The 26,253-nt window shown below is 48.7% G+C and overlaps 1 protein-coding gene across 1 annotated transcript in view; it reads left to right on the forward strand.

Annotated features, from left to right (window-relative positions):
- Positions 1–23,416, forward strand: part of GRHL3 (grainyhead like transcription factor 3) — a 46,614-nt gene extending 23,198 nt beyond the window's left edge. Inside the window, exons 6-20 of the mRNA XM_074562739.1 lie at positions 4,991–5,177; positions 5,886–5,947; positions 7,530–7,866; positions 8,166–8,245; positions 10,093–10,246; positions 11,022–11,133; positions 11,868–11,962; positions 13,619–13,777; positions 14,357–14,435; positions 14,839–14,972; positions 15,856–15,890; positions 16,600–16,688; positions 16,833–16,918; positions 18,085–18,149; positions 22,453–23,416. Coding sequence (XP_074418840.1) covers positions 4,991–5,177; positions 5,886–5,947; positions 7,530–7,866; positions 8,166–8,245; positions 10,093–10,246; positions 11,022–11,133; positions 11,868–11,962; positions 13,619–13,777; positions 14,357–14,435; positions 14,839–14,972; positions 15,856–15,890; positions 16,600–16,688; positions 16,833–16,918; positions 18,085–18,149; positions 22,453–22,567 — 1,789 coding nt within the window. The 3' untranslated portion in view covers positions 22,568–23,416. The remainder of the gene's footprint in view (positions 1–4,990; positions 5,178–5,885; positions 5,948–7,529; positions 7,867–8,165; positions 8,246–10,092; positions 10,247–11,021; positions 11,134–11,867; positions 11,963–13,618; positions 13,778–14,356; positions 14,436–14,838; positions 14,973–15,855; positions 15,891–16,599; positions 16,689–16,832; positions 16,919–18,084; positions 18,150–22,452) is intronic.
- The last annotated feature ends 2,837 nt before the right edge of the window (positions 23,417–26,253 follow it).

Genomic DNA, 26,253 nt, shown 5'->3' on the forward strand with positions numbered 1-26,253 from the left:
CAGCTCCGCAGGAGAGCTGGAGCGGGGGGTTAGATTAAATGGCTTGGCAGGGTTCTATCTCCCCGAGTGTCAGCACAATGTGCATCGTCCCCGTCCTCTTCCATCCCACCTGCGGGGACGCATCACACCTTCCCCGCTGTGTGGCCGGAGCCAGCTGCAGAGCAAACCCCTCTTCCAGGGTGCTGCTAAGCACCGCTGCCTTGCATCCATGCTGAGGGCTCTCAGTGCCCTTTGGGGAAACAGGAGCCATTTCTCAAAGATGCTCGTGATGGCCCCTTTTCTCTCCACCCCAGCCACTGCACACTTCTGCTCTGTCCTTATTAAATGCAGGCAGATGCCCTGTTGTGCGCATCCATGCAGGGGCTCTGGACGAGTGCGATGGCGTTAGCCTGTCTCGTGCGTGTGCCACACAGGCAACAGGCTTCCAGGAACAGAGAGACTCGTGCAGTGTCTTTGTGGGTGAAACAGAGCTGAGGGATGGCTGGGAAATGTCTCCCTGTTGTGCTGAGTTAACATGCTGCACTGCCCTGGGGCTGATCGCGCTGCTGAAATGCCCCTGAAGAAATCCTGTGACAGAGGCCACATTGTTATCCCGCTGCCAGAGAAAATATTTCAATCCTGTAGGCAAGTGCTGGTCAGGGTCCATGAGATTAGTGGTCTCCTAGGCCTTTGATGCCTGTGCATCGACACTGTATTGTACTCGGCATCTAGGCAATGTTTTTCATCTTTAGCCCATGTGTTTGTTATGTTTCTTTTTGTGTGTTTTTTTTTCCTGACTGTATGAGTGGGCCTGTGACAGTGTGCTTACTGGTGGCTGTACTGTCACATTGTCTTCAGATGTGCTTATTTATTGAACTTGTGAAGATAGGGTAAAATAAGAATTCAGCTGAGAAGTTTGGATTTAGTGACAAGGCCACTTTGTGGGATGCTGTTCTTCCTTGGCAAGGGGGCCCTGGTTTACAGGCTAAAATCTCTACCCCAGGACTTTGTCATGGTAAATGCCGCTCTTCATCAGTCCTGCTCTCTGGAGTGCAGTGTTGATCCTTCCCCATGTTACTGATAAGAGGCTCTTGGGGAACATCAGGGTTATTTCAATAGGGAGGTGTGTGCAACGCACAAACCCAGAGCTATTGAAAGCCCTCGTGTGAACTGCCTGGGGTATCTCTGAAGTCCTGCGGGCTGGGGTCTTTATTCTGTGGCTTTGAATTCCTGCTGCTGGTTGCCATGGATTCTCTGTTCCTTTGACGATGTGATGTTTCTCTGTAGCCACCAGCATCTGGCATGGCTAATTTTTAGGTTGGAGGCCTAATCAGTTACAGGGGAGAGAACAAGGACGAGCAACACAAAGCTTAAAGGCCGTCAAAACCACCCACTGAAACCCAACAAAAGGCAAAAGGAATACAAGGGTTTCTTTCCTGCTTGGCTGATCTCCCCACCTAGACCCTTTGGGCATATTCTCCTGTTTCAGCATAACCCTGAGTGTTTATTCGTAATCAGGAGGCCACTGTTATGGTAGACTTGGCAGATAAATAGGGGAAACAGAGATTGGGTGGGATGGAGTGGGGAAAGGGGGCTGGTATCACCTTGTGTCAAATTCTAAACTGTTTGGAAACAAATAGACTGCTCCCTTCCCAAAATCGTGCACTGCTTTGCACATGACCCCGAGGCTCCAGGGGGGTGAGTCTGTGCACACAAGAAGGGCGGCCGCTGGTCCCACGTGTTTGTGTTTCACTAACCCATCCGCGCTTTGTCTGAGCCACTGCACCGAGGCGACTGCCTGTAAACGGAAAGTTTGTTTTGCCAGACAGAGAGCAGACAGTTTGCAGTGGACAAACATGGCAGAGCTACATGGAAGAGGCACCGCGGGGAGTGATGAAAATAAAGTTCACCTGTGTTTGGATCTGGGTTTGGATGTCTCTTCCCTGCCTCTCTGCTTCGCAGAGATTGCTAATGCTGAGTTGGGAATAGGCTGTAGAAGCAAACTGACATGCCAGTATGCTGAAGCTGCGTGAACTGAAATACATCTGATGTCAAAAAGGTGCCTATAAACATGTCATCGTATCTGCTTATCTCCTCAAGTCACCCTCTTATTTCAGATATTGCTTAGTCCCGTTGATCTTCTGGAATAGGGTCAGAGCAGACCTCTCTGGAAAAGATGGGATGAAGCCTGCGTTACATCTCATCTGCAGAGCTGTCCTAGCTGCACAGTTTCAACTGAGGCAATTCACCTGGCTCCACTCAAATATATTTCAGTGACTATTAAGGATCAGATAAACTCTGGAAAAGAAGCAAGATGGAATAAATGTGCAATCCCCATCATATCACTTTTGTCCAAGTCCTCAGCTTGGGTGAATCAACGCAAGCTCACTGGGACCGATGCAAACTTGTATTCTTCATAAACCAGACACAGCCGCAAGTGGTTGAGATCTCGAGCACCCCCTCAACTTCCCTCCGCCTGCAGATTGTAGACCAGGTGATAAAATGCTAAAACATCATCCTCTGAGGCATACAGTGGTTGTGCCATGCCAAAGTGACAAGGTAGGGAGGCAGGAGAGTCGTACAACAAGGAGTGCTTCAGTTGAGGGCTTGGGTGAGGGAGAAGAAAGCTCCAAAGCATTTTTTCCTTGTAATATCTGTGCTTTTTTAAGCTCCCGAGTGCTTTGTTGCTACATCTTACCATGGTGTGTTTATCTATGTTGATTACAAGTGATAGGAGCTGAGTCTCACCCTGAGAGTAAGCTCTGTTGCTGCCTATTCTTCCTTGAGAAGATTGGATTGAGAACGGGTGAGGATTCCTGTCCAGACAGGACTGAGCAGCCCATCGCCAAGTCGACAGCAGTGAAATCTGAGTCATGCCGATTGCTCGCCTTGGAGACAGCAGCGGCACTGAAGGGGAGGGAGGGCTGCGTGAGAAACACTAAAGACAACGAAACTCACAAAACACCTGGTGAAGTTTCATGCGCGAGGTGAAACTGGTGTTAGTGCATCATCCCGACGTGCGAGGGAGAAGAGGAGCAAGCTCAGCATCTCTGTTATACCAGCGTGTGATGGGAGCTGGCGGCAGCCAGAACCGTAACATGGAAGCAGCTGCTCTCTGTACCAACCTGAGCTCAGGCGCCTGCCGCCACGTGAGCGTAGAAACCAGCGGGAATTGGGTGCCTCGGGCCACTAACAGAGCTATTACCAGCTTCTCTGCTGTGCAGCTCGGATGTGGAGGGACTTTGTGTGGAAGCAAGATATTCTTTAATAAAAAGGTGACAAGGACAGCAGAGGCAGCCCGTGATGGCCCTCGTGCTGCTCTGGGAGAGACTGTGTACCATTCTAGGGCTGCCACTCTGATCGCCACGGATACCTCTTGAGATTGGTCCAGGAGCATCCCAAATCTATCCATGCACAGTTTATGTGCGTATTCCCTGCTGGAAACATGGTGGTGTGAGAGATCGGTGCATGTGCAGGAGTGAAGCCGTCTTAGCTGAGTTGCCAGGGAGGATGGACCAGCAACTTCTACCCCATCCAAGGCCCACCTCCACACCTTTCCAGTTTCCAGCAGAGGAGCATCCACTGGGTGCCTGGATTTTCACCCTGGCAGCGTCGGCAGCTCACACCAAATGGTCTGGCAGTATCTGTCGTGGTTTGCACTCATTGTGAGTTTCAGAGCTGCCAGATTCCTTTCAAGAGGAATTATTGTTCTCCGAATGATTCACTTGAAAGTCTAGACCAGGACTTATTATAAACATATGGAGAGCAGCTTAATGGAAACAGCATATTCCTTATAAAAATGTCATTAAAATGTAGCATTCATTATTGAAATTCCCATAGATTTTCTTTGCCTTTCCATAAAAAAAATCAGCAAATGAAAATGTTCTGCTCTTGGCAACTTTGGAGATTTAAAGAAATCTTTCTTCTTATGTTTTTTGGTGGTGTTTTTTTTTTTTTTTTTAAACAACTACTGCTCATAAAACACAGTCTGCCCTTCCTGACATTTCTATTATGATGAAAAAGTAATTTTTGTCCACAAAGCTTGTTTTTTTTATGATGAGTAGTATGAGCTGTTGTGGTGACACCATGCACACGTAGCTGGAGGACGTGACAGGAGTGCAGCCACTGATTCATCCTCTCCTCTGAGCGGGATGAACCTGCAGCACGGAGCACCTGGGGAATGTGCGGAGGTGCTTCTGTGCTGGCTGCTAGTAGGATTTGGTGGAGGAAAAGGAAAGATGACCAATGTTTGGGTAATTAAGTGTCTGACAGTTTATTAACATAAGATGGAGAGACTTGGAGAAAGTGCCAGAAGAGAGGACAGGCAGGGCATTATTTTGGTATGTTGCTTCTCAGCTCACGTAGTCCCATCAGCCTCACCTTTGTCAGGAATTTTTTAGTGGAAGGAAGGGTGTTGTGATTGTCCCGTCTACTTCTCTCTAAGTAAGATCATATGCAAATGATTGAAAAAAACTAAGTTATATTGGAATTAAATTTAAAAACCGTGACATACAGCAAAGGAAAATGACAGGGTTTGGTTTCATCTGGATAGGTCAAGTTCTCTGAACAGTGGGTGATCACTGACATTTGTGGGCTGCACTGGCCTTTAGTTCTAAATTGGAGGTAAAATTTTGCAGTTTCCTGATCGTGTTGCATTCAAGTTACTGACCAATATCCCATTTGATGGTGCATGATGTGGCTGGCTGGTAGTGCTTGCTGAGGAAGGAGCAGTTGCAGACGGTGTTGTGGTGTTTTGCACCCATCCCAGGAGGGAAGCAGAGGTACATCTGCCTCTGCACAGCCTCACCAGAGAGACTCTGGCCTAATTTTGTACATAGCTACAGGCAGAAGAATTGTTAATCCCAAAGACTCTGGGAGTTAAGGGCTAGGAAAGCATCCCTTCTCCATTCCAGCAGTGCCTTTGGGAAGCCCTTCATGTGTTCAGCTGGGTGGCATGGAAATTGCTGTGGAAAATTAGTATCCTTCATTCCATTTCCTCTGTCTGGCTCAGTTTTAGATCTGTGCGTCTGATGAAGAATGATACCATGAACTTCCAGAAATTCCCCTATACCAATGAAGATGAAGCCTGGAAAACCTACCTGGAGAACCCCTTGACCGCAGCCACCAAAGCTATGATGAGGGTGAACGGAGATGATGACAGCGTGGCTGCCCTGAGCCTCCTCTATGACTACTACATGGTACGTTCCCATTGGGGCTGGGTGTCTTGGGCAAGTTTGTCCTACAGGAGCAACGTGATGGTAAAATATGTGCTCAGCCACCTTAGGAAGGTACCCGTCACCTGAGCTCTGCATGTTCTTTATGCAATAAACCTCATAACACCGCCAGGCATAGAGTGCCACAATTATCCCCAATGCAGAGACGGTAGACTGAGGCACAAAGCACCATTTTACTGTAGAGGGAAACCAGAACAGGGTGGAAAACTGAACCTGGGTGTCTTCAGTCTCAGCCGGGTGGGTTTTTTTACCTGACAGCTTTCATATCAGAAACAGGAATGCTTTGAGAGACATAGAGCTGGAACAGCTAGGTGCCTTGCAGACCCTAGCATCTTTATTTTTCCAGTATTGCTGTAGGATGGGGCTTCAAGAAATGTGGATATGATTTAGCCCTAGTTGAAGCCAATAGGACTGATGTTGCCATTCACTTGGGTGCTTTTAAAAGCCCTTCCCAGAACAAAATGATGTGGCTTGCCTAAGGTTACCTTGGGAACCCATGGCAGAACTAGCAAGAAAGCCCAGGTCTCCTGTGTCCTCACCCGGTGTTTATTATTCTCACCCAGTGTTTTATCTATGAGACTTCACTTGCTACACAGACAAGGCTAATTTTGCCTCTGTTTTCCATTAATAAAATCTAACAATAAACAAACACTTTGTTCTGCCTTGTTCTAGGTCCCAAAGGAGAAGAGGATTCTTCCATCTGGTATGATGGGACGCAATGAACTAGGAAAGAGGTTAGCTTCGGTTTTTGCTCTCTATAGCTGTCTAATTCTCCTGCAGCTGCTTGCATGCATGATGGGTCTCTTAGCTTGCATAAAATAGACATCAAAGCACAGTGTTATTACCAACAACAGTGGAGGTTATTAACCCTGAGACGTATATTAAAATTCTTTAGGCCAGATCCCAAGCAGGTATAAATTGAGCTACACCCATTTACACAACTGAGGATCTGTCTAGCTGTGTTCAGAGGAGTTGCACTGATTTGCAGCAACAGAAGAATTTGTCTTTATTTCCTACTTTGTGACAACTGGAAAGGGGAAAGGGATTACGCGTTGGCAGCAAGAAGGGAATGATGAAGTCCTCTTCCATTCACTAGGCTGATAAGGATTTCTGTTCCACTTGCTTCCAGTCTCCCAGGATTCTCTTCCAGTGACTCCCATTTGTCCTTTGAGGTTTTCAGATAATTAACTATTAAATTAATGGCTCATTTGCCACTATGAGTTAAGTTCCCCTTCCTGGATGCTGTGTACTTTGGCAACCTTTTATGGTTGTCTGTTTTTAACTACTTGACAGAATAAGCCTCTTGAATGATACTTCATTCCTTCTTCATAAGTAAGCTGAGTTAAGCTGTTTTCTCCTCTCTGAAAGGCCACTGTGTTCTGGTTAGTGGTATGGTTTTTATTAACTGGAGAAATTTCATTATATACCTGAAGGTGAAGCTCTCGAAGCAGAGTGGGTGGGAGCTACTTGGTCAGCTTTACTTCCCTTAGGGGTAGCTCTTGCTGCCAAGAGGTGTGCGGGTTGCTGATGTGGGGGTTGGTTTGTTTTCTGAGCATGGTAACAGGGGCAATAAGCCACCTTTTCCCAGCTCAGCTAGGGCTGCAGAGTCAGCAGGGTCACAGAGTCACTGCTGCAGTTCTTGGGATGCTGCACAAAGGGATGGTTTCCATGTGTGGGGGGGGCGCGTTTTTGTACCTGTCTTTATCACTTGATGGCTCCTATACTTAGTCTTTTCTGCTCTGAAGTCTGGGCCATACGCCTCACTGCCAATACCGCAGCCCTGTCAATTTTTCACTGATCTCATGTTCTCTTGGAGTTTTGCTCCTGGAGTTTGTGAATCTGTACAAAAATCAGCTTTAAAAAAAAAAGACGGTTTTAAAAAAAATCAACTTTCAGTGTCAATGAACTCTAAAAAGACTAAGATGGAAAGACCACATAGCAGTTATCTTTCTTAACATCCCTGCTCCTCTGAGTGTTTAATAGCCTAAGTAAAGAAATAATGGATGTAGGCGCTGGATCTGCAGCCCCAAACCACGTCTAAACTCTGATTCCGTGTGATCATCCCTTATCTGCTGAGCACCTCTGGCTCTTGCTGATCGCGCTGAGAGGAGTGTGTGTGGGTGGAGATCACCCACGGGCCTGTCAGATCTCCCATATCAAGCAGGAGATGTACACAGCTGACTCAAGGTCACCTGGCAGCTAGACTGTGCCGTTTGCTTCCCAGCAGCACATCAAGGCACTTGTTTCTTGCTGTGACAACTTGCTGGGGTTGTCCACCCTCTGCCGTGGTTTGAGACAGGACCCTTTCTCCACCAGGCACTGCCACGGAATGGAGTACGACCCAGAGATCGCATCCTTTGATGGCTCAGCCCATCTCATGAAGCTCTTGTCTGAAAATGTTTCCATGACCCAAGAATATTGTGAGCCACAGAAGAAGAACGGCTTAAGTCTTGAAGGTGTCCCTACTCCTCACAAGCCAGCCATGCTTCCACCAGGCACTAGCAAGCTGGATGCCACCCCAGACAACTACATGGTCCCTCCAGGGGATGTGTACGACAACAGCTCATTGAACTCCCTCTTCGAGACCATCCCTGTAGCCCCACCACAGCAGAGGTGGCAGCCAGACAGCACTTTCAAAGAGGATCCCCAGGAGGTCAGAGCCGTTAGTGGGTGGCATGCTGGCAGTGCAGCCTGGGGGTACTGCAGGAGGCTGTCTCTAGTGTGGGGTTTGCTCATGCTGGAGTCAGTGGGAGCTTTGCTTTTGCATTAGAAGCTTGATGCCCTTCCCATTGAATTGTTGGGGTTTTTACATTGTTTTTGGAAGTAGGATATGGCTTTGAAATGAGGGTCCACGTTTTACCTGTGGCCTCTGTTGAAATGTCTGGGAGAAGGTGGATGGACAAAGCAATGAAAGATTCTACTTTTGACTATTTTGTTTCCACTTGTCTACAGTCACTCCTCTTCAGTGATATCCTCAAACCCCAGCCAGAGCCACCTTGCCCCGAGAGTTATGCTGCGGATGGTGTTAAGAGGTAACCGCCAATCCATGGTCTCTGGGTTTCCAGTGCACTCGGCCGTGTCCCTTTCCTGGGGAAAAATAGCATCCCTTTCCTCACCCCAATGCCAGTGTGGACAACGAACGTTGCAAACTTTGAGATCTCATGCTTTTGCGGAGAGTCTTAGACACAAAGCAGTAATGAATTTTAGTGTTTGTAGTAGGAAGCAGGGATTAGGGTTTGAGATGTTTTGCCAAAAAGGAGTCAGACCCAATCTTAAATTCAAGTTACTAGATGGAGTTGTGCCAGTTCATGTTTTTAGCTTGAGAGGTGTGTGGTTCAGGCTGTATTCTGTTGGCCAAACTGATGTAAATCCAGTGCCAACTCCTTCCACTGCTCCGGTCACATCCCATCAGTACCTTGACCTGCAGAAGGGGCGATGGGGCACTGAGGTCTCCCGTGTGAGGGTTTGCTGTCCATCACAGCCCCTTCCCAGGGAGCACTGCTTGGTTCTCTTGCTACAGATAGATCCAGGTGGCTGCACCATTTTTCCACAAGCTACTTGGAATGGGGTAAATAACAGAGAAAATGAGGATGACAGTTGATGAGGGTGATGAGCAGCCTCCTTCTAATCTAAGGTTTAGGTTCTCCCTTTGAGTTTAGCACTGTTAGTCAACCTTGATTTTAGAAGGTGCCACTGCCTCTCATTCCTAAAACATGAGAGAGATTTCTTCCTCCTTTCCACCCCTCTCTCAGGTACAGCTTTCCTGCTCTAGATACTGCATCAAACCTCCGTGTAGGTAACATTATTCCACCTCCCACTTTTTATTTGCCTCCTGAGTCACCTGACTCTGTGACTCAGCTCTCAGACGTGGGGATTTTCACACAGACAGCAGCTCGCGTTTGTGAGCGAGAGGCACTCTGTTTGCTGTTTATTTGTGCACTAAAGTTCTCTGGGTCTCTGGGCTCTAGATAAGAGGAGTTGCCAAGGCTATTGTCAGAGATGGCATCACAGGGGAGGGAGAGCAGGAAAAAGAGATGGGTTGGTGGCTAAATAGGAATATGATGATCTTCAACTCCAGGGTCTTCACACAGGCCATTATGTGTGAAGACTTGTGTACAGGTGGTCGCTTGCACAGATTCCTCACAGGAGAAACTAGCTTGAGCTATAGCCTCATGGTTTGAATGCTCGTAGGTGCTGGTGAATGCCCAAGAACAGAGCTTCTTGAAAATCACGCTCTTTTAAATGTGCTTGTCGACAGTGACACCTTCCTCTGTGTAACACTACAAACCTTTTCTGTAAAGACTAAAGTTGCTGTCACCAGACTGAGAGTTCACCAAGCTGGGCTTCTAAGTCCATTTTTAAGCACCTGGATAAACAAGCAGATGTCAGTGTCCTGCAGGTCTTCCTGTTTCTACAGGGCCCATTAGGACACAGTTTTCCTGGGTCAGCCATTTACAAGTGTGAATTTGGAGACGGGAATCTGAGTTTAAAATGTTTTAAAAGTCTCATCGCAGGTACCTATTTTTATTTGGTTTGGTTTAGGCTTTTGATTGTGCAATGATTCTGTAGCCATCCACAGAAAAATACTGGTTACAATAACGTACAGGGTTTTTTAAGCCAAAACCAAAGGGTAAAACGGGGATACCTGAGGACTGCTTCTCCCCAGGGTGTTGGGAAGGATCAGTATGTGCTGTGCTGGGAGGTGCTCGGTCACAACTGTAGGGGCGTGTGAAATGGGAAATAGGGCAGAGACTCCTGTGTGTATGGTGTCTGTAACCTGTAACTTGTAAGGATGGAGACTTGCGTGTCTCCTTGTTTTGCTTTTGGAGTGAAACAGCAACGTGTGCTTATTCATCATGCTCTCTTTGTTCCATACAAGTGACTTTGAATACACTCTGGGGTCACCCAAAGCCATTCACATTAAATCTGGGGACTCTCCCATGGCCTACCTCAACAAAGGACAGTTCTACCCCATCACGCTGCGGACAGCTGGAGACAGCAAATGTTTACATTTGTCCTCAAATAAAGTGAAGGTAAGAGACAAGCTGACAATTTTGCTGACACATGCTGTAATCAGACATCCAGCAATTGTATTGGCCTGGGAACAGCGCTGAGCATGAAGAGTAATAGCTTTGTGGCTCATGTTGGCTTAAAGCAATGAATGGGATGGATTCAGTCATAGCAAGCTAATCCTCTGATGCACAGCAATAGCCTTCATGTTACCTGGCAGTTGCAACCTTTCACAGTAAGGTCAGGGATGCACAAAAGGCCTCTCTAGCTGAGGGCTGCCTGGGGGGCCTCGGGAAGGCTTCTGAGCTGGAGAGGGGTTCCCCATCTTGCTCCTGGGATGTGTGGCCAGGCCTCAGAGCCACCCCCGAGACTAAGCTGAGCTTGAATTCCCAGCAAAGAAACCTGGTCTTCGAATCCTGAGCAGTATTTAGGGGCTACACTTTGGTCGTGTCAAGACTTACAGGATTCCGGAAACTAAGAATGTCTAGAAAAAGACCAGGTAGGCTGTCCCAGCCTAATACTTATCGCAGCACTGCTAACATTTCCCCAGCACAGGGTCCTTGTGTGCCTTGTAGTCAGTGGAAACTCATGGGCAGTGCAATTAGGGGGCATACAGGGCATCTCGGTTTTGCTCCTGGCTCTGTTGCTGTCTGCCTGCATGACCGTGTTCAAGTCCCTTGCCTTCCCTGCCTCAGTTTCCCCAGCAATAAAACATTAACAATGACGCTAATGGCAACGAGGGCACCAAGTGTTAGCCTGCTGTGTATACTGATATGGGATATCCTCGCTGTGTTGCAGAGTGTTGTGATGATTGTTTTTGACAACGAAAAGATCCCGACGGAGCAGCTCAAGTTCTGGAAGCACTGGCATTCCCGCCAGCCGACGGCCAAGCAGAGAGTCATTGACGTCGGTATGAGCGGGGCTGTCTGATTGCGATGGCTGGGTGGGGTTGATAACTTCTAGCACCATTTTACTGCATTTCCAATACACAGTAACACAGCTGAAGCTCCAGCATCTGGCCTGGGGGAAAGTGGGGAGGAGCAGGCTGATCTGCTGGCTTCAGATCCATTCTGGCTAAGGAGCTCTTGGGGGTTTAAGGTGCTGTTTGCCAAGTGTAGGGACATGCACTAGGAGACCAAGGTACATCAAAGAAGAGGCTCAGTCAGAGAGACAGAAACTGCTAGAGTATTTTGGCTCTTACAGATGTGACCTATGGCCTCTTGGAGTCTAGGAATCTGAGCTGTTTTGGTACCACTTGTCCTGCTCCACTGCCACCACGCAGGCTTTACAGCGTGTCATGCTGGGCAGGACAGGGGTTTTGTCCGTCCAGCTGAGCACCTCACTGAGCAGCTTGCAGCTCAGAGAGAGACACGCGGTTGTTTGAATTTAGAAGCAATCTACATTGATTTTGCATAACATCACTGCTCAAATAGCAGTCACCAGCCAATATCCTTGAGTCATTTCTGGCCTATCCCTTACGTACACTAAGGTTTATCCAGTGGTATCAAGGATGGCCTCTATTATATTACAAGGCTTCTTTTAGCTTTGGAGTCAGCAAGAGGCAGGTTTTGGGGGAGTGGAAAGCCTAGGGAATGTAACCAGTTTTGCAACCAGAGTATAAACTGCTTCTCCATTGCGTTTCAGCTGACTGTAAAGAAAACTTCAACACAGTGCAGAACATCGAGGAATTAGCCTACAATGCACTGTCCTTCGTGTGGAACATCCATGAAGAAGCAAAGGTACAAACGGCTTGTGGAAGGGATATGGGAAGCCTTGATTCAGAGCAAAACTGTGGTTTCCTTTCTGATGGCCCAGGCATGCCTAGCCCCCAAACTTCTCAGCTGAAAGACAGGGAGAGTTTCAAATCCAAACAATTCCATTCCAGTGGCCCCAGGTAGTGTTTGTCTGCCAGGACAGTGAGGAAGGACACCATGCTTCTCTGTGTGTTTAAGCATTGCCATTAGCTAATACACACTCTGTGTACACCTGAGACTTGCTCAGAGATGTTTTTTTAGTGCTGATGGATAACTCTGAAGAAAGCCTTTTGCAGCAGGCAGCCTAGATCAGGTCTCTACTCACATGTAGCTGAAGCCTATTTAAATAAACCACAGTTTAGGGAACAAAGACCCTCCTTTCAAGGCAGCATTTTAATGTAGAAATGACTGGACGCCCTTCTGGGGCTTGTGTGATGTGGAAGGGAGCCAGGCAGGTCACAAGATCCCTTTTGACCTTAAAATTTGTAATGCTTTTATCAGCATCTTTCTAGCTCTGCTGTCTCTTCTGCATCTCTTCAGTCTCTCATTAACACTTTGTATCTAGTGTGGATTGAAAGGAGCATATAAAAAAAGATGAAGTAACTAAGAAGAAAAGAAAAGCATAAATACCCCATGTCTCCGAGGCTGGTAGCTTGGGAAAACTCTGGTTTGCTTTGGGATCTCAATAAGCCCTTCTTTTAGCCCAAAGGCGACCTTGGTCTTTTACAACCCAAGAGGTTAACAAATGTCTTCAAGGCAAAGTTGTCAGAAATGGAAATATGTCAGGTATGTGGCAAGCCCTCGGGGGCACCTCAGCAAAACTGGATTTAACTCTTAGCAGAAACTCTGTACATGCACTGGCCTGGGGCAGGTAAAGGTGAGACTTCAGAGAGCTGCGAGGGCTGGGAGCCGCGACAGGAGGGGTCAGGTATTTGGGTCGTCTGTAGCACCTGTTACTTCTCTTCTTGCAATTAAACTTCACACCACAGTTAAGTGGTTTTCTTTTCTATATATAGGTACTGACTAGATCTGACATTAGGTTTCAGGGCTGAAATCCTCAGCTGAAGCCCTGCTGAGGGAGCTGTGGGAGCTTCTCCAGCTGCAAATCTGTCCCCAGAGTCCAGGGGAATTTTCAAGGTCACACAAATAATTTGGAGATACAATGCGGATTATAGCTGTGCTCCACTTTTCGTGATAAAGGAGACCAATGTTTGATGAATATTTATTTAACTAGCAGGAATGATTTGTAATTCCTGAAGCTGTAGTCTAGCCCTCCTCCCTTCCTCCAGGGCACTGCTGTCTGAGGGTCCCTTGTTCAAATGAAAGATCAGAAATATCAGCAAGAACATTCCCAGGCAGACTTTGCATCTGGTCTGATGCTTGGCTGAGCTGACGGGAGTGGATAGCCTGAGTGTTAATGAAGGGATGGAGAGCTGCAATGGGTGTGGGGGGAGACTGGGGAGGAAGGACCAGTGGTTGTGCTTAGGTGGGAAACCACCAGCTCACATGCTTGGCTGATGCTGGGAGGGTTGGAAGGATGTCTCAGGAGCTGCTTTTGTACCTACCCACTGCTCTCATCGCTGTTTGGGAATAATGTTTTCAGCACCAACAGGCTGTCTCAATCTCTGTTCCTGGTTGCAGGTATTTATTGGGGTGAATTGCCTGAGCACTGACTTCTCCTCCCAGAAAGGAGTGAAAGGTGTCCCGCTCAACCTCCAGATCGACACTTATGACTACGGCAATGGAACCAGCCAGCTGGTGCACCGCGCTGTCTGCCAGATCAAGATATTCTGCGATAAGGTAGAACATTGCTTTTCCACCAGGTTGTCCAAGTGGAATTTTAAACTGGTGGCCAGTCACTCCAGGAGAAAAAAACAGAAAGGTTGTGAGGGTCTAGAACAGCCTAGAGGTCAGGGCTGAGGAACAGAGGTGGTTAGCCCCCTCAGCTGAGCGAGACAGGGCAGCGGGGATGTGTCTGCACTGCTGTGGCCTTTGTAGAACAGTCAGAAAGTTTTCCCCGTATCAGATCTTCATGGGATTGTGCCTCATAATAAACTCTATTTTTGACAAGTTTTTAAACAGCAGAAGAGATGATAATCTCCTTAGAGGTTCTTCCCCAGCCTCAGAGATATTCCCGTGGAAAAATGTATCACAGCTATTTTTGTCTGAACTTTTCATTTTTAGAAGCAAATTTTGTTTTTGTTCTTTAATTTATAAGTATCAGAAGTTTCTGGATGGCCAGTAGAAGGTCTCTGAGATGAACATTTTTGAATAAAGTCTGCCTTTACCTTAAGGCAATGGCCAGAGACGGCCAGTAAACCTTCTCTTGCCAATGTTAGAACTGTCAATGTCCTAATTTTTGCCTTGTCTTCCCCACAGGGAGCAGAGAGGAAAATGCGGGATGATGAAAGGAAACAGTTCAGAAGGAAAGGAAAATGCCTGGACTCCAATAACAATGGTCAGTGCTAGTGTTTGTTACCTGATCCGAAGCGTGTTGAAATCCATGTAGGCTTGTCCGTTAACTTCCACAAGATCTGGCCCTGGGTATTTCCAAGCCTGATGAAATCAGCACCATTCAGAAATAGCTTGTCAGTCAGGTCCTTGCCTGGTCTCCTACCAAGGCTCTCAAAGCCCTTTATTAATACTAACCAACCTTTCTAAATTGTCTTGGGGTCTTGGCAGGGAGTCTTCCCTCGGGGAGAATGGCCCTGGGCAAGCCCTGAAGACCTGGTTCTGTGGGGTCCTGTCTTTTTTCTAATATTTCTGTTGGGAGGCCTTGGGCAGGCGCTTTCCCCTCTCTGCATGTAGTTGCCTTTTAAACTGCCATCTGAACTGAGATGAACTGGACTTTCCATCCGTAGGTCTGAAAGGCTGTTTGCTCTCTGGCTTCAGAGGGAATGAAATCACGTTCCTGAGGCCAGAGACTGACCTCGAAACCCAGCCAGTCCTGTTTATCCCCAACGTCCATTTTTCAAACCTGCAGAGGTGTGGCACGGTAAGTCCCTTCAAAAAAACAACCAACCTGTTGCCCTCATCTGTCACCCTCATCATTTCCAAACTGATCAGTCCCCGAGACATGGCTTGTGTTATGTAAAAAAACCAAAACCAAACCACAGTTGTTCTGTGGAAATGTGGTGAACTTGAAGATGTAACTGTCAGGAGTGGCCTAGATAGATAGTCATGCAACAGTGATGGGCAAGATAACTTTTCCAGGCTCCTTCCAGCCAGATATTCCTGTGGTTTACAGGTATCACCTGCAGCTTCCACAGAGAGCTGGAGTGGCAGCAAAAACATCAGCAGAAAGTGAACTATAGAAAAATGAGACCATATCAGTCCCTGCATGTCTGGGACATTTCTCACTTGTCCTCTGCCCATCTCTATCCACTTCAGCCTGAGAAAACCTAGACCCAGCGTCCTTCAGAGCTCATCAGTATTCCCTTAAAAAACAACTGTCTCGGTTTGCCAAAAAGGGGGAAAAAGCCATCTGTGCCAATCCTGTGGCATCTTATTGCAGTGGCTGCTGTGCTGATGCATCAGCATCAAAACCAGGGACTGTTTTTGAGTCTGGTTTACAACCAAAGAACTCACTGAGAAACTTGGTCCTTGTTCCCAAGCAGGTTCTGAGATTTGACCCGCTTTTGGGTCTGGCTTGATATGCGTTCAGGTCTCTTCTAGGCAGAGGAGGAGTATCTAGATAGGTTCTTTATATCGGGTTTTATTTAATCTAAGAAATACATACAGATCTTTAATTGTGTAGGGAAAATGATGGACTGGGAGGAGGGAAATCGTTTAAAATGTGCCCGTGTTGCCTTCCCCCCTAGCTGGCACACGATGATACTGTGCAAACTAAAAGATCAATGTTTCCTCTCCATTTCAAGGTGCTCCCTCCTGCTGTTCCCAACTCTGCAAACAGGTAAGGATGCAGCAGTTTGTATTTCCCATCCATCAGCTGCTCTGTTCCTTTGGGTATGTCATGGTGGTTTGACATAGGCTGTATATATCTACAGGTACATAATAACACAGCACAGTGTCTCCCTGGTGGCGCTGAGTGTCGAAATATGTGCTAAACTTTGGCCTAGAATGGACTCAAGGGATGCAGAAACATTTCCCTGTCAGTGACTGCTCCAACAGGAGTCTGGTCCGTGACTGCCCTGCTGTTCTGATTGAGAGACAATGTTTGAAAGAGGGGGGGAAAAAAAAGATCACAGAACTATCACTGAAGGGTCCAAGTAACCAGAGGCAGATACTGCTGTAAAATAAACTGGAATGAAGTAGAAATCACATTTGTAGTGTGTCTAGAGTGGGGAGAACTGGTATTTACCCTAGGCTTGATCCACTGTCTAGTGATATCAATAGAGAAACAATGACATGAAGGTGCAAAAGGCTTTTGTTTATGATGTTATGCCAAAACCACTGCCTGCACTTGCTGATCTCCCTCTATGCGTTAGGCCGGAGGTTGCAACTCTGGTAGATGCTCTGCTGCCATAATTATAAAAACAATATCTAATTGCTGGATGTTTGTTGGAGTAATTGGTTGTTCAATCAAAAGTTCAATTGCTGGAATTGTTTTGTTTGCTGCTATTGTTCCGTCCTCTTGAGAGCATTGTATTCCTTTTGCTTAGGCTGCCCTTAAAACGGAGCGGTGCCTCATTCACAGACGAGTTTGACCCGATACCTCCAAAGCAAACCAAGGAAGACGACCCTCAGAGAGGTAACCCCTGGGACGGGAACTCTTCTTGGACATAGTGTCTCGTTTGATTCAAGTAACCTTGGATCTTGAATTACATGAGGCCACGTTGCTTTGAGAACCTGCTGTAAAGAGCCCTGATTCAGTGCTGTGCTTTTTCTCTTTCAGTCTTGTTGTACGTGCGGAGGGAGTCAGAGGAAGTGTTTGATGCTCTCATGTTGAAGACACCAGATCTCCAGGGCCTCAGAACAGCTGTAAGTGTTAGCGAAAAACTGTGGCACATGAACAAACTGCAGATAAAAGGGCAATGGTACTTGGTATATAGAAAGCTGGATATAAAACTGCTTATATCTCATCTCTGCTTTCTCTGGAGAATGGAAATGGAAATTGTGAGTAGCAGGTGAATTCTACCCACAGCTCCTGGCATGGGCTGCGTGTTGTTAGTGCTGCAGCGGGGAAGAACACACCTTATGGCAGGGTGTTTTGTTCAGATCATAATATAAGTCTCCTCTTGTGACAACACATTCATATTTTCCATTGTCAAACACCCTTTCCATTCTCAAGGCTGTAAATGTGCAATCTGAAGCCAATTCTGGCCTCATGCTGGAATTCCCTCTGTTGTGTTTGAGGAGCACACAGACATATTTCTGTGATGATTATCAGCAGCATCTCCGATAACCCACCTCTCTTTGGAGATTGCTGGGAAGGAAACAAACAATAAACCTTCCAGATTTGGGGTGGCTTTATGGCTGTGCTTTAAGCTCTGTTGGTTTTACAAACTTTACAAACTTTTAAAAATAGAGAGTTTGAAAAATGTCAGCACAGAGGATTCTTTGCTCTCTTCTCCCTCCTCCATCCCTCACTGCAAAGAGTCAAAATCCTCTACAGAAAATGCTTGTGAAAAACTACAAAACTCCTGTCATCCTAAGACTGTAACTGTACCGCCTAGGAGAGGTCTGCAGCAAAGCTTTGCAGATCAGCTAAAACCTAAGCAAAAGCTGCAGTCAGATGCATCCACAGCAGACACAGTCAAACACTTTCTGTAGTTTCTCTCGCCTTTGGACGCACCAGCAAAGGAAAAGCTCAGCACTCTCTGTGCCCAGCAGCTCGAAGCATCGAGCCCCGAACAGGCCAGGCAATGGCGGAAAGAAAATTAAGATTATTCCCCAAGGTTCCTGGCCTTGGCAGTAGCCATCAGAAAGAGAACCAAGGCCAAGCTGCAGCCTGCCCATCTGCCCGCTGCAAGACACAGACGTGTTCAAATTGTCCTGTTCAGATCATTGCTTCAGCCCTTTTGTCTTGAGTAAAAGGGAAGGGGGATCCTTTGCTGCCGAATGCCCCTGGCTCAGTGTTATCTTTGATTTTTATCATAGGAATTTCATTTTACAAGTACAAAGAATTGCCATGTTTTCTCTCACAGATTTCAGAAAAATATGGGCTTCCTGAAGAAAGCATTTATAAAGTCTACAAAAAATGCAAAAGAGGGTAAGCTAATCTCTCATCTGCTTTTATGCTGCGCCTCTAAAACCCCATTCTCTTTGGTACCCTGCCATAGGCTGACACAGCATTTTAACAAGATAATAAAAAGTAAAGCCATGTGAGTCTGTGCTATTTGGAGCATATAAAACTTGGATCTTTCTGGGCTTTAAAGATTTGGGATAATGCTTGTTTGTATTATGTTTGTTTGGAGTGTAAAGTCTCCCAAGGAAAGGAAGTTGGATGAAGGAGGAATTGTTTGGGTAGTTTAATGGGTGATCCTTTGTGTCTCAGTCTAAAAGCCTGAGGTTATGGAGAACTTATTTTACTGCCATCAGAGAGGCAGAAGTGTTTGCTTCTCTGAACCAAGGGCCTAAATGTCTCTGTCTCGGAAAGAGACTGTACTGGCTAAAGAAGAGCTTGGGCAGCCCGGGAGGAGAACGGGGGAGATCTGAAAGGGGAGTGTCTGTTCCCAGCTTTGCCATCCCATCCCCGGACCAGGGATGTCAATAGGAAGCTTCACACTCGCTTTGGGAGGTGATGGATCGGACCCTTCCGGGCACCGGTGGCTCTTGCGCAGCCCCAATACAGAAATGCAGGTCCCGCTGGAGACACTTGTCAGGCGCTGCTGGGAGTCAGGCGTAGCTCTGCAGGGGGTGGCAGGTGAGGTCTGCAGTAAATGTGGAATGGCTTCTTGAGTGATTTCAGTGTGGTGTTTATTAGCGACCGATCCATGTGGGTCTGAGAGGGAACGGTGCTAGTTTGCATTAGCTGAGGAGCAGCTGCTGAGCCTTCCGTGGAGGGCAGTGGTCTCGATGTGGAGCCAAGCGCTACTTTCAGAAATGTTTTCTGGACTAAGAACTCCCTCTGGGTCATCCCCATCTCTGGCAGCGAGTTCTCCCTTCAGCTGATGGAAAGGGAACAACTCATAAACTCCCAAGCTTATTTTCATAAAGCTAAATCCAGAGCCCTTCTTGCAGAGCCAGCGAGATATAATCAGGCTTTGCAAGCAGCAGTGACTGCCTGGGAGATGAACTCATTGTTGTTGCTGGCCCTGGTCCAGAGTTTGAGCATGGAGAGAGACAGGCAGAAAAGCAAGGCTGATGACAGGTCCCACATTAGGCAGCCCCTGCTCTTCTCACTAGCACGGCCCCCCAGAAGGTCCTCTGCGTAACAAAACAAGGGAACGGAGTCCTTGGCAGCTGAGGGTTAGTCCAAAGCTCCACTTCTGCACTTGCTTTCTGGTGACAGTCAGGAGAGAAAGTCCTAAAGCTCCTCGGATGGGATCCTCCAACTCATTTGCTGTCACCATAACCTGATCCCGGTGGGACTCAGCCTGTTTGCTTCAAGAGGAGCAGAGCTCAAGTGAGGCCTGGAGGCAGCTGCAGGGTGGGAGGGGGAGAGGCGGTGGTTTCTCCTCCACGCTGTGATGTGGTGTCACTGAACTGTTACAACCCCCTCCCTCTAAATCCACAACTGAGCAACCTTCCCCATTTAGGAGGGGTTTTAGATATGGTCCTAATTTTAAGATGATGTATGAGGTATCCGAATTTGTCAGGAGGCTCTTCCACCTGTTCCTGAACTCAGGGCCCTCAGTGCTGTCAGATTCTGCTCATCCACTAGCCCCAGAAATAGAAATTTTCTCCCCAAAGAAAAAGAGCAACACTGGCAGCCTCCAGAGAGGGGCTGTCCCACGCGCCTTCAGCCAGAGAGTGCCTCAAGTCTGATCGTGAAGAAGAACAACTGCCAAGGACAGGGGTGGTCAGTTTATTATTACAGCTTCAGGACTGAGCCAGAACTCGGGTGTGTCGGCTGTGGTGGCGGCTTGTGATGTGGCCATCACGGGTCATCGGACTGTCATCAGCCAACAGCTCCTCTCAGGTAACTCCAGCTTGGGCTGCAGTTTTCTGAACCAGCTGACTGTGAGCATCCGCACGGCAAGAGAGATCCAAGGACTGATGAGTTTACAGGTGGACCAGGAAATGGCACTGCTTCAGGGGAGAGGCCCGCTCTACTTTGTTTTGCTTTGGTTTTGTTCATTACTTCATCTGATAAGTAGTAAATATTGTTTAATAATGATTGGGAGGGGAAAACAGGCAGGTGTCCTGTCCATTTCTTCCCCAAAATGAAGGAGCAAAGAGGTATCTAATGAAAAGAAAAGGCAACACCTTGAAATTGGGTTAAAAAAAAAATAAATTTGACACCTAGTTTAATGAAAGGATGCCACAGGTTATTGCTGAAGCGTGGGGGACACGCAAGATTTTCTCCAGTCTACTACTAGATGGCAGGGTCGGATGCTGTTCCCTGCTCCCCCAGATTTAATTTTCCTTTGAATCATTTTATCCTATTGCTCCACCCTAAACAATCCTCTCTTGGTAATTACAGCTTGAGGGTCAGATCTTCATCTGGTGTAAACTAGTGAAGCTCAGTGGTAGTACCTGGATTTACAGCAGGTGAGGACCTACCATCAGCCATGGCCCTTCTTGGTCTGATGAGCTCATTCGGATGAACTTAGTCTCAGGGTGACTCAAGAGCAATAATAAGTAATTTCATATCTTGGTGAGGTTTGGTCTAGAAAAACAATACAGAGCTCAGATTCCTAATCAACACTCCCTTGAATCTTTTGCGGTTGAGAAATCAGATGGAAGCACGGTAGCAAGAGGCACAGGTGACTTCTCTGGCTTCCTGCGCTAAGATAGCCACGGATAATTGGAGCAGCTCTGTTGCAAGGCTTTTGTGACAACCCGCCCTTGGGTATCCATGCTGGCACCTGTCGGAGCCCAGACTCCCTGGGATCCGGGACCTGGGCCCCTTGTCCCCAGGCAGCCCCAGCGCCGCTCCTGTCCGGCGCCAGGAGGTGAGACGAGACCCTGGACGGTGTCAGACCCTGTGTCTCAGCCTCCCCCAGCGCAGGGCGGGATGCCCTTCCCCAGCTGTGCCGTGACAGAATTCGTAGCCTGTTGGTGAATGGTTTGTGCAGTGCTGAGAGGCAGCGTGGTGGTGAGCCCTGGGACAAAGGTGACACCAGAACAGGCTGGACACGAGGACAGACCCCCCCCCCCTTCACCTCTGAGATTTGGGCACGCTGGCTAGGGCTGTGACGAGCCGGCCCGCACGCGCTGAGCAAAGGGGCAGGAGCCAGTTGCTGCAGCGTGGCCGCACTGACCTCCACGGCATTCCCGGAGGAACACCGGGGCCCCACGTTTGTGCTTGTTCAACTGTTAGATTTGTGAGACGCTCGGCCTTTTCTTTTTCTTGTTTTTAATCTTGGCTTGATGAGCATTGCACAATTAATGCTATTGCCCCATTAATGACCCCAGCAGGAACCTGGAGGGGATGTGCTTTCTGCAAAGAAAGATAATTTGTTCTCTTTGTTTCCTCCAAACAGTTACAAATTTCACACCTGATTTATAGGAATGCAGTGGGGTGATGCAAAGCTGCCCCGTTACTTTCACTGCAGCAGTGAGGGGCTCTCGCCTGGCACAGAACCGCAGCCTCAGGTTTAAATCAGCTGTTGAAATGTTTCCTTCTCCCCGTGTCTCCCTGTAATTGGTTCCAGGTCAGAGAAGCGATGTGATGTGCAGCAGGGCTGGAGCTGTGCCCCTGGGCACGGGGAGGGATTTGCCACCGTCTGGCTGCCTGTGTGTGTTCCGCGCGGAGAGGGCTCCCGGGCAAAGCTCGGGGCACGTCTGCATGGGAGGTTGTTCTGGATAGGAGAAAGGCGGCCTCTTCCAAACCACTTCCATCTGCTCCCGAAGCAGTCTCAGCTTGTTCAGGATAACGCACCCCCAAAAGCACCCAGGCAAGAAGCGAGGAGCGAGCGATTCTGCTCTAAATTCACACCCTGCCGTAATCCAGATTAATTTGCCTGCGTAGCAAAGGCTGGGCCTAGGCTTGTCGAGGGTAGAATTGCGAAAAGCTCTGCAGGACGTTCCTTTGTGTTGTTTCGTGGCTTTAATTAATTAATCATGGCTGAGCCCCTCAAATGGGGTAAGGTGGATGCTGCGGTGCCTTCTTGTGCCTCCCCGGGGCTGGGCCCCTGGAGTAGCCCCCGGCTGGCAGCAGCGAGGAGCGCGGCTGCGGTAACGCGACGCTGATAATAACAGGGCAGTAAAGGCAATTTTTAACAGGAATTTTGTGTAGAGACATTTTGGAGAGGGCCGCCCCTGTGCCACGAGGCTTTGTCAGTGATGTTATTCCCAGTTCATGACTGGGAATCCTGAGGGTGCAGCAATGTCCACCCTCCTGACTAAGCTGCTCCGCAAACCTTTCGATGTGCTGCCCTGACCCAGCCATTCTCCCTCTCCTGCAGGATCCTGGTGAACATGGACAACAACATCATCCAGCACTACAGCAACCACATGGCCTTTCTCCTGGACATGGTGGAAGCAGAGGACAAGTTCCAGATCATCCTCAAGGAGCTATAAAGAGCCACAGGCAGCACTTACTGGGACTTCTCTCAAAGCCGGCAAGTTTGACCCAACAGAACTCAGCCTAATGCCTCAACTTGTTGCCTTTACTTGAATACGCCGCCCCCGGGAAAGGCCTCAGCCTCGCCGGGCCGGAGACTGCTTGGAAGATCTGTTATCGATGTGAACATGGAACTTCTCTCTGTTGAGTTTATTATTATTATTTTTTATTTTATTTTATTTTATTCCCTTCTGGCGATGGGCCTGACCTCCTGTTTCACAGCTGGGAACGTGCAGCTACACCAACATGGCTGTCAGAGCCCGGGCAGGGGCCGGGCACTGCCTCTGCTCGCTGTTTGCCTTGGCCCGTGACTGATCCAACCCCAGGCTTTGGCTTTCTCCCAAACCACCGGTCACGCAGAACCTTCAAACCATTTCCAGCGGGGCTGAGCCCAGCTCTGAGCTTCTCTCTCTCCACAGAGACTGTCACAGATGCCTTTAAAACTCACTGTTGAACGGACACTGCCCGCTCCCGTGCCCCCCACCCTGCCGTATCTCCGAGTGTAAATACCACGAAGGCCTCCATAGCCCTTGTTTATACATTTCTGATGTATTGTTCCTTTTATATTTTATATATGTATAAATATGCATTGTTTTATATTTGACTCAGTACGGTGACACAGAGCATTTCAAACACAGGCTGCTTCACATTTCTCCGTGAACTCCTTTTGTAACTGTGTTGTTGGTTTTGTTGTTTTGGATATTCTGTAGTAATAAAGGTTCAAAGATGGAAAGTGAACTGTTTTCACCCAGCTCTGGAGGTCAGAGTTGGGAAGGGCCGGGAGGGGAAGAGGACTCAAGGCTGGTTTTGCACCACGTGCTGTTTAACAGCAGCAGGAGTTTGTCCGTCCAAACTCTCTCCATGAAGGGGTGAGGGACTGCAGCCGCTGCCGATCTGCTCTCGGCTGCAGCTCCGGCTTCCCCCCGTGCAGCAGATCAGCGCCGGGACTCCCGAACCCTCCCCTCGGGCACCCCGGGCTCTCCCTGCCGCAGCTGCAGACGTGCCGTCACGGCGCTGCAGGCGGGCGCAGGTTACCGAGCAGTTCCAGGCACATCCCTTGGATGAAGGGATGACGTTCCACAGATTTGGTGAATTTTAAGCAAGCCCAAAAGAGGGGCCCTGGTTTACTTCTGCTCGTAGGAGGAGCAGCTCAGCCTCTGCCTTTTGGCGAGGTGGTGTCCCAGGTGGCCAGCCCTGTGCCTCCTCCCGGCTGTTTAAACTCCCCACATCTGCCACCCCTCAACCCCCGTCCTTCACCCCCTGCACTGAAATTGTTTGCAGCTGCTTCCCATTTAGGTAAAAAAATGCCAAGAGGAGCCCTGCGTTTTCTTGTTAATCCTCTGACCGGTGAAAACCGGGGACTTTCCTCCTCCCTCTTCTTCATCCTCTGCTGTTCCTGCCCGTGTCAGAGAGATGCCCCTGAGTCCCGGGGCTGGGGAAGAGAGAGCAGCTCCGCTCCTGCTGGGAAGGGGGTTTTGAAATGTTGAAACGCATCAGGCTGCTGAATTTTGGATTACTTAAGTGTTGTTATCACAATGAGGAGGGCCTCTAAGATGAGGCTCAGATAAGTTTGAAGCCTTATCAACCTTTGAAGATCTCTCCCAGCACTCTGCACTCCTTCATCTTCATATCCTAAACTCCTTCTTCAGCAGGATTTCTCTGATTCAGTGTTGGTTCTGCAAGGCCGTGCCTACAGTCCTGCTACAGCAGAATTTCAGCCTGACCGCGCGGACAGGTGTGAGCGGTGCAGGTAAGAACAGAGGTTGGAGCACCCAGCGCCCGTAGAGATGAGGGGGTGGGTGGATTGTGGGGAGCACCATGTTCTCCGCACCGCTGGAGAGGCCCCAACACAAGGCTACAAAGCGCAGATGGAGGGAGCTGGGACTCCCCCAGTGGCTCGCCCCAGGTTTCTGCGCGGTGGAACCGCTCTGCCCCGTGAGCGGCCATTGCTGTGGCGGAGGCTGGGCCTTGGGGAAACCCCTGCTTGTGGAGGCAGCTGGCTCCGCAGGGAGGGCTGCAGGCAACTGTCAGCTTTTTTTCATGTTGTGGGCTCTTGGTGACCTCTTATCCCTCAATTCGTTGCTCTAAAAGTCTGATTTGGGTGTAACTTCCTACCAGTGTAAGCACAGTGCTACCTGCCTGATTCTCTTCTCGGTTACGCTAGGCTAAGTCCATTGATTCCAGCAGCATTACGCCCAGTTCATGACAGCAAAAGTCATCTCTCATTAGGTTCCCAGCAGAAGAACGATGAATTTTGCTGGGTTTTACAGTGGTCCGTTTCATGCTGGCCACAAACCTGTCCTAAGTTTTGCCGGGTGAGAACCGCGCTGTCTGGAGCTGTGTGTGTCCGCACTGCGCAAACGCCTTCCCCCCCCCCTCTCTCTTCACGGAACGGAGGAGAGAACCAGGCGCTTTTTCCGTGCAGGTTCTGGGTAATCCTGACTTTGTCAGGTTTGAAATCACAGTAACTCCGCTGCGTGCAGGGCAACGCAAGTTGATTCACACCAGCGTAAGAGCAGAGTCACCGCCCCCCGCCGAGGTGGGTGTTTTGCTGACTGGCTCAGTATCGTTCATCCCTTCCAGCAAAGGCGAGTTGCTGGCGAGGTTGCGTAAAGCAGAGCTCCCAAATATGTGAAAGCATTCTTGACTCTTTGCCCGGAGCCCACCAGTTCCTTTTGAAGATTAAGATACGAGTGATGAAGGCGATTCACCTCTGAGCGAGCAAAGGTCGTGTGAAAGTATGAACCCACTTGTGTTTTGCAAAGGGCTGGTGCTGACAAATGGGAGCAGCTTCCTCGGGAGCAGTGTCTGCTCCGGACGGTCGGCAGCTGGTTTGTGCTGACTCGGGTCAGAAACGCTCAATTCAACTGGCTTGTGAAATGCGGCTGGCGGGTGTGCGGCGGAGGGTGTCCGGGCACACGGTGCGACACGCGTTCCGCACGGGCACCGGGCTCCTGCTGCGCCACGGCCTGATGCTGTGTGACAAACCCTGTGTCCGTCCTCTCGCGAGCGGGCGGCAGAGGCACAGGATTTTCCCACACTGCCCTTCTAACGTATTTCTACCCTGATAAAGGATTCCCCGCCAGGGTAATGTCTCCTATGGGCATGGTCAGTCCCAGCACCTGTTTTCTCTTTGGTTTGGCAGGTGAAAGCACCAAGAGGAGTTTTTTGGCAATGCCCATTAATTGCATTAATTATTCAACATCTGCAAAACTAGAAACTTTCAAATCAACTTTAGTTAATGATTGTTTTCCTGACAAGGAGGGGATCTCATCAATGCTGATCAATATCTAAAGCGCAGGCAGCAAGAGGATGGGGCCAGGCTCTTCTCAGTGGTGCCTGGGGACAGGACAAGGGGCAACGGGCATGAACTGGAACACGGGAAGCTCCATCCAAATATGAGGAAAAACTTCTTTGCTGTGAGGGTGGCAGAGCCCTGGCACAGGCTGCCCAGAGAGGTGGTGGAGTCTCCTTCTCTGGAGATATTCCAAACCCCGCCTGGAGGCGTTCCTGTGCCACCTGCTCTGGGTGACCCTGCTCTGGCAGGGGGTTGGACCAGATGATCCGCAGAGGTCCCTTCCGGCCCCCGCCAGCCTGTGAAGCTGCAATTCCAATATACGTTACCAAGTGCCGCTAATTAGCT

Source organism: Larus michahellis, chromosome 19 (genome assembly GCF_964199755.1).
Source record: "Larus michahellis chromosome 19, bLarMic1.1, whole genome shotgun sequence".
Classification (NCBI taxonomy): Eukaryota; Metazoa; Chordata; class Aves; order Charadriiformes; family Laridae; genus Larus; species Larus michahellis.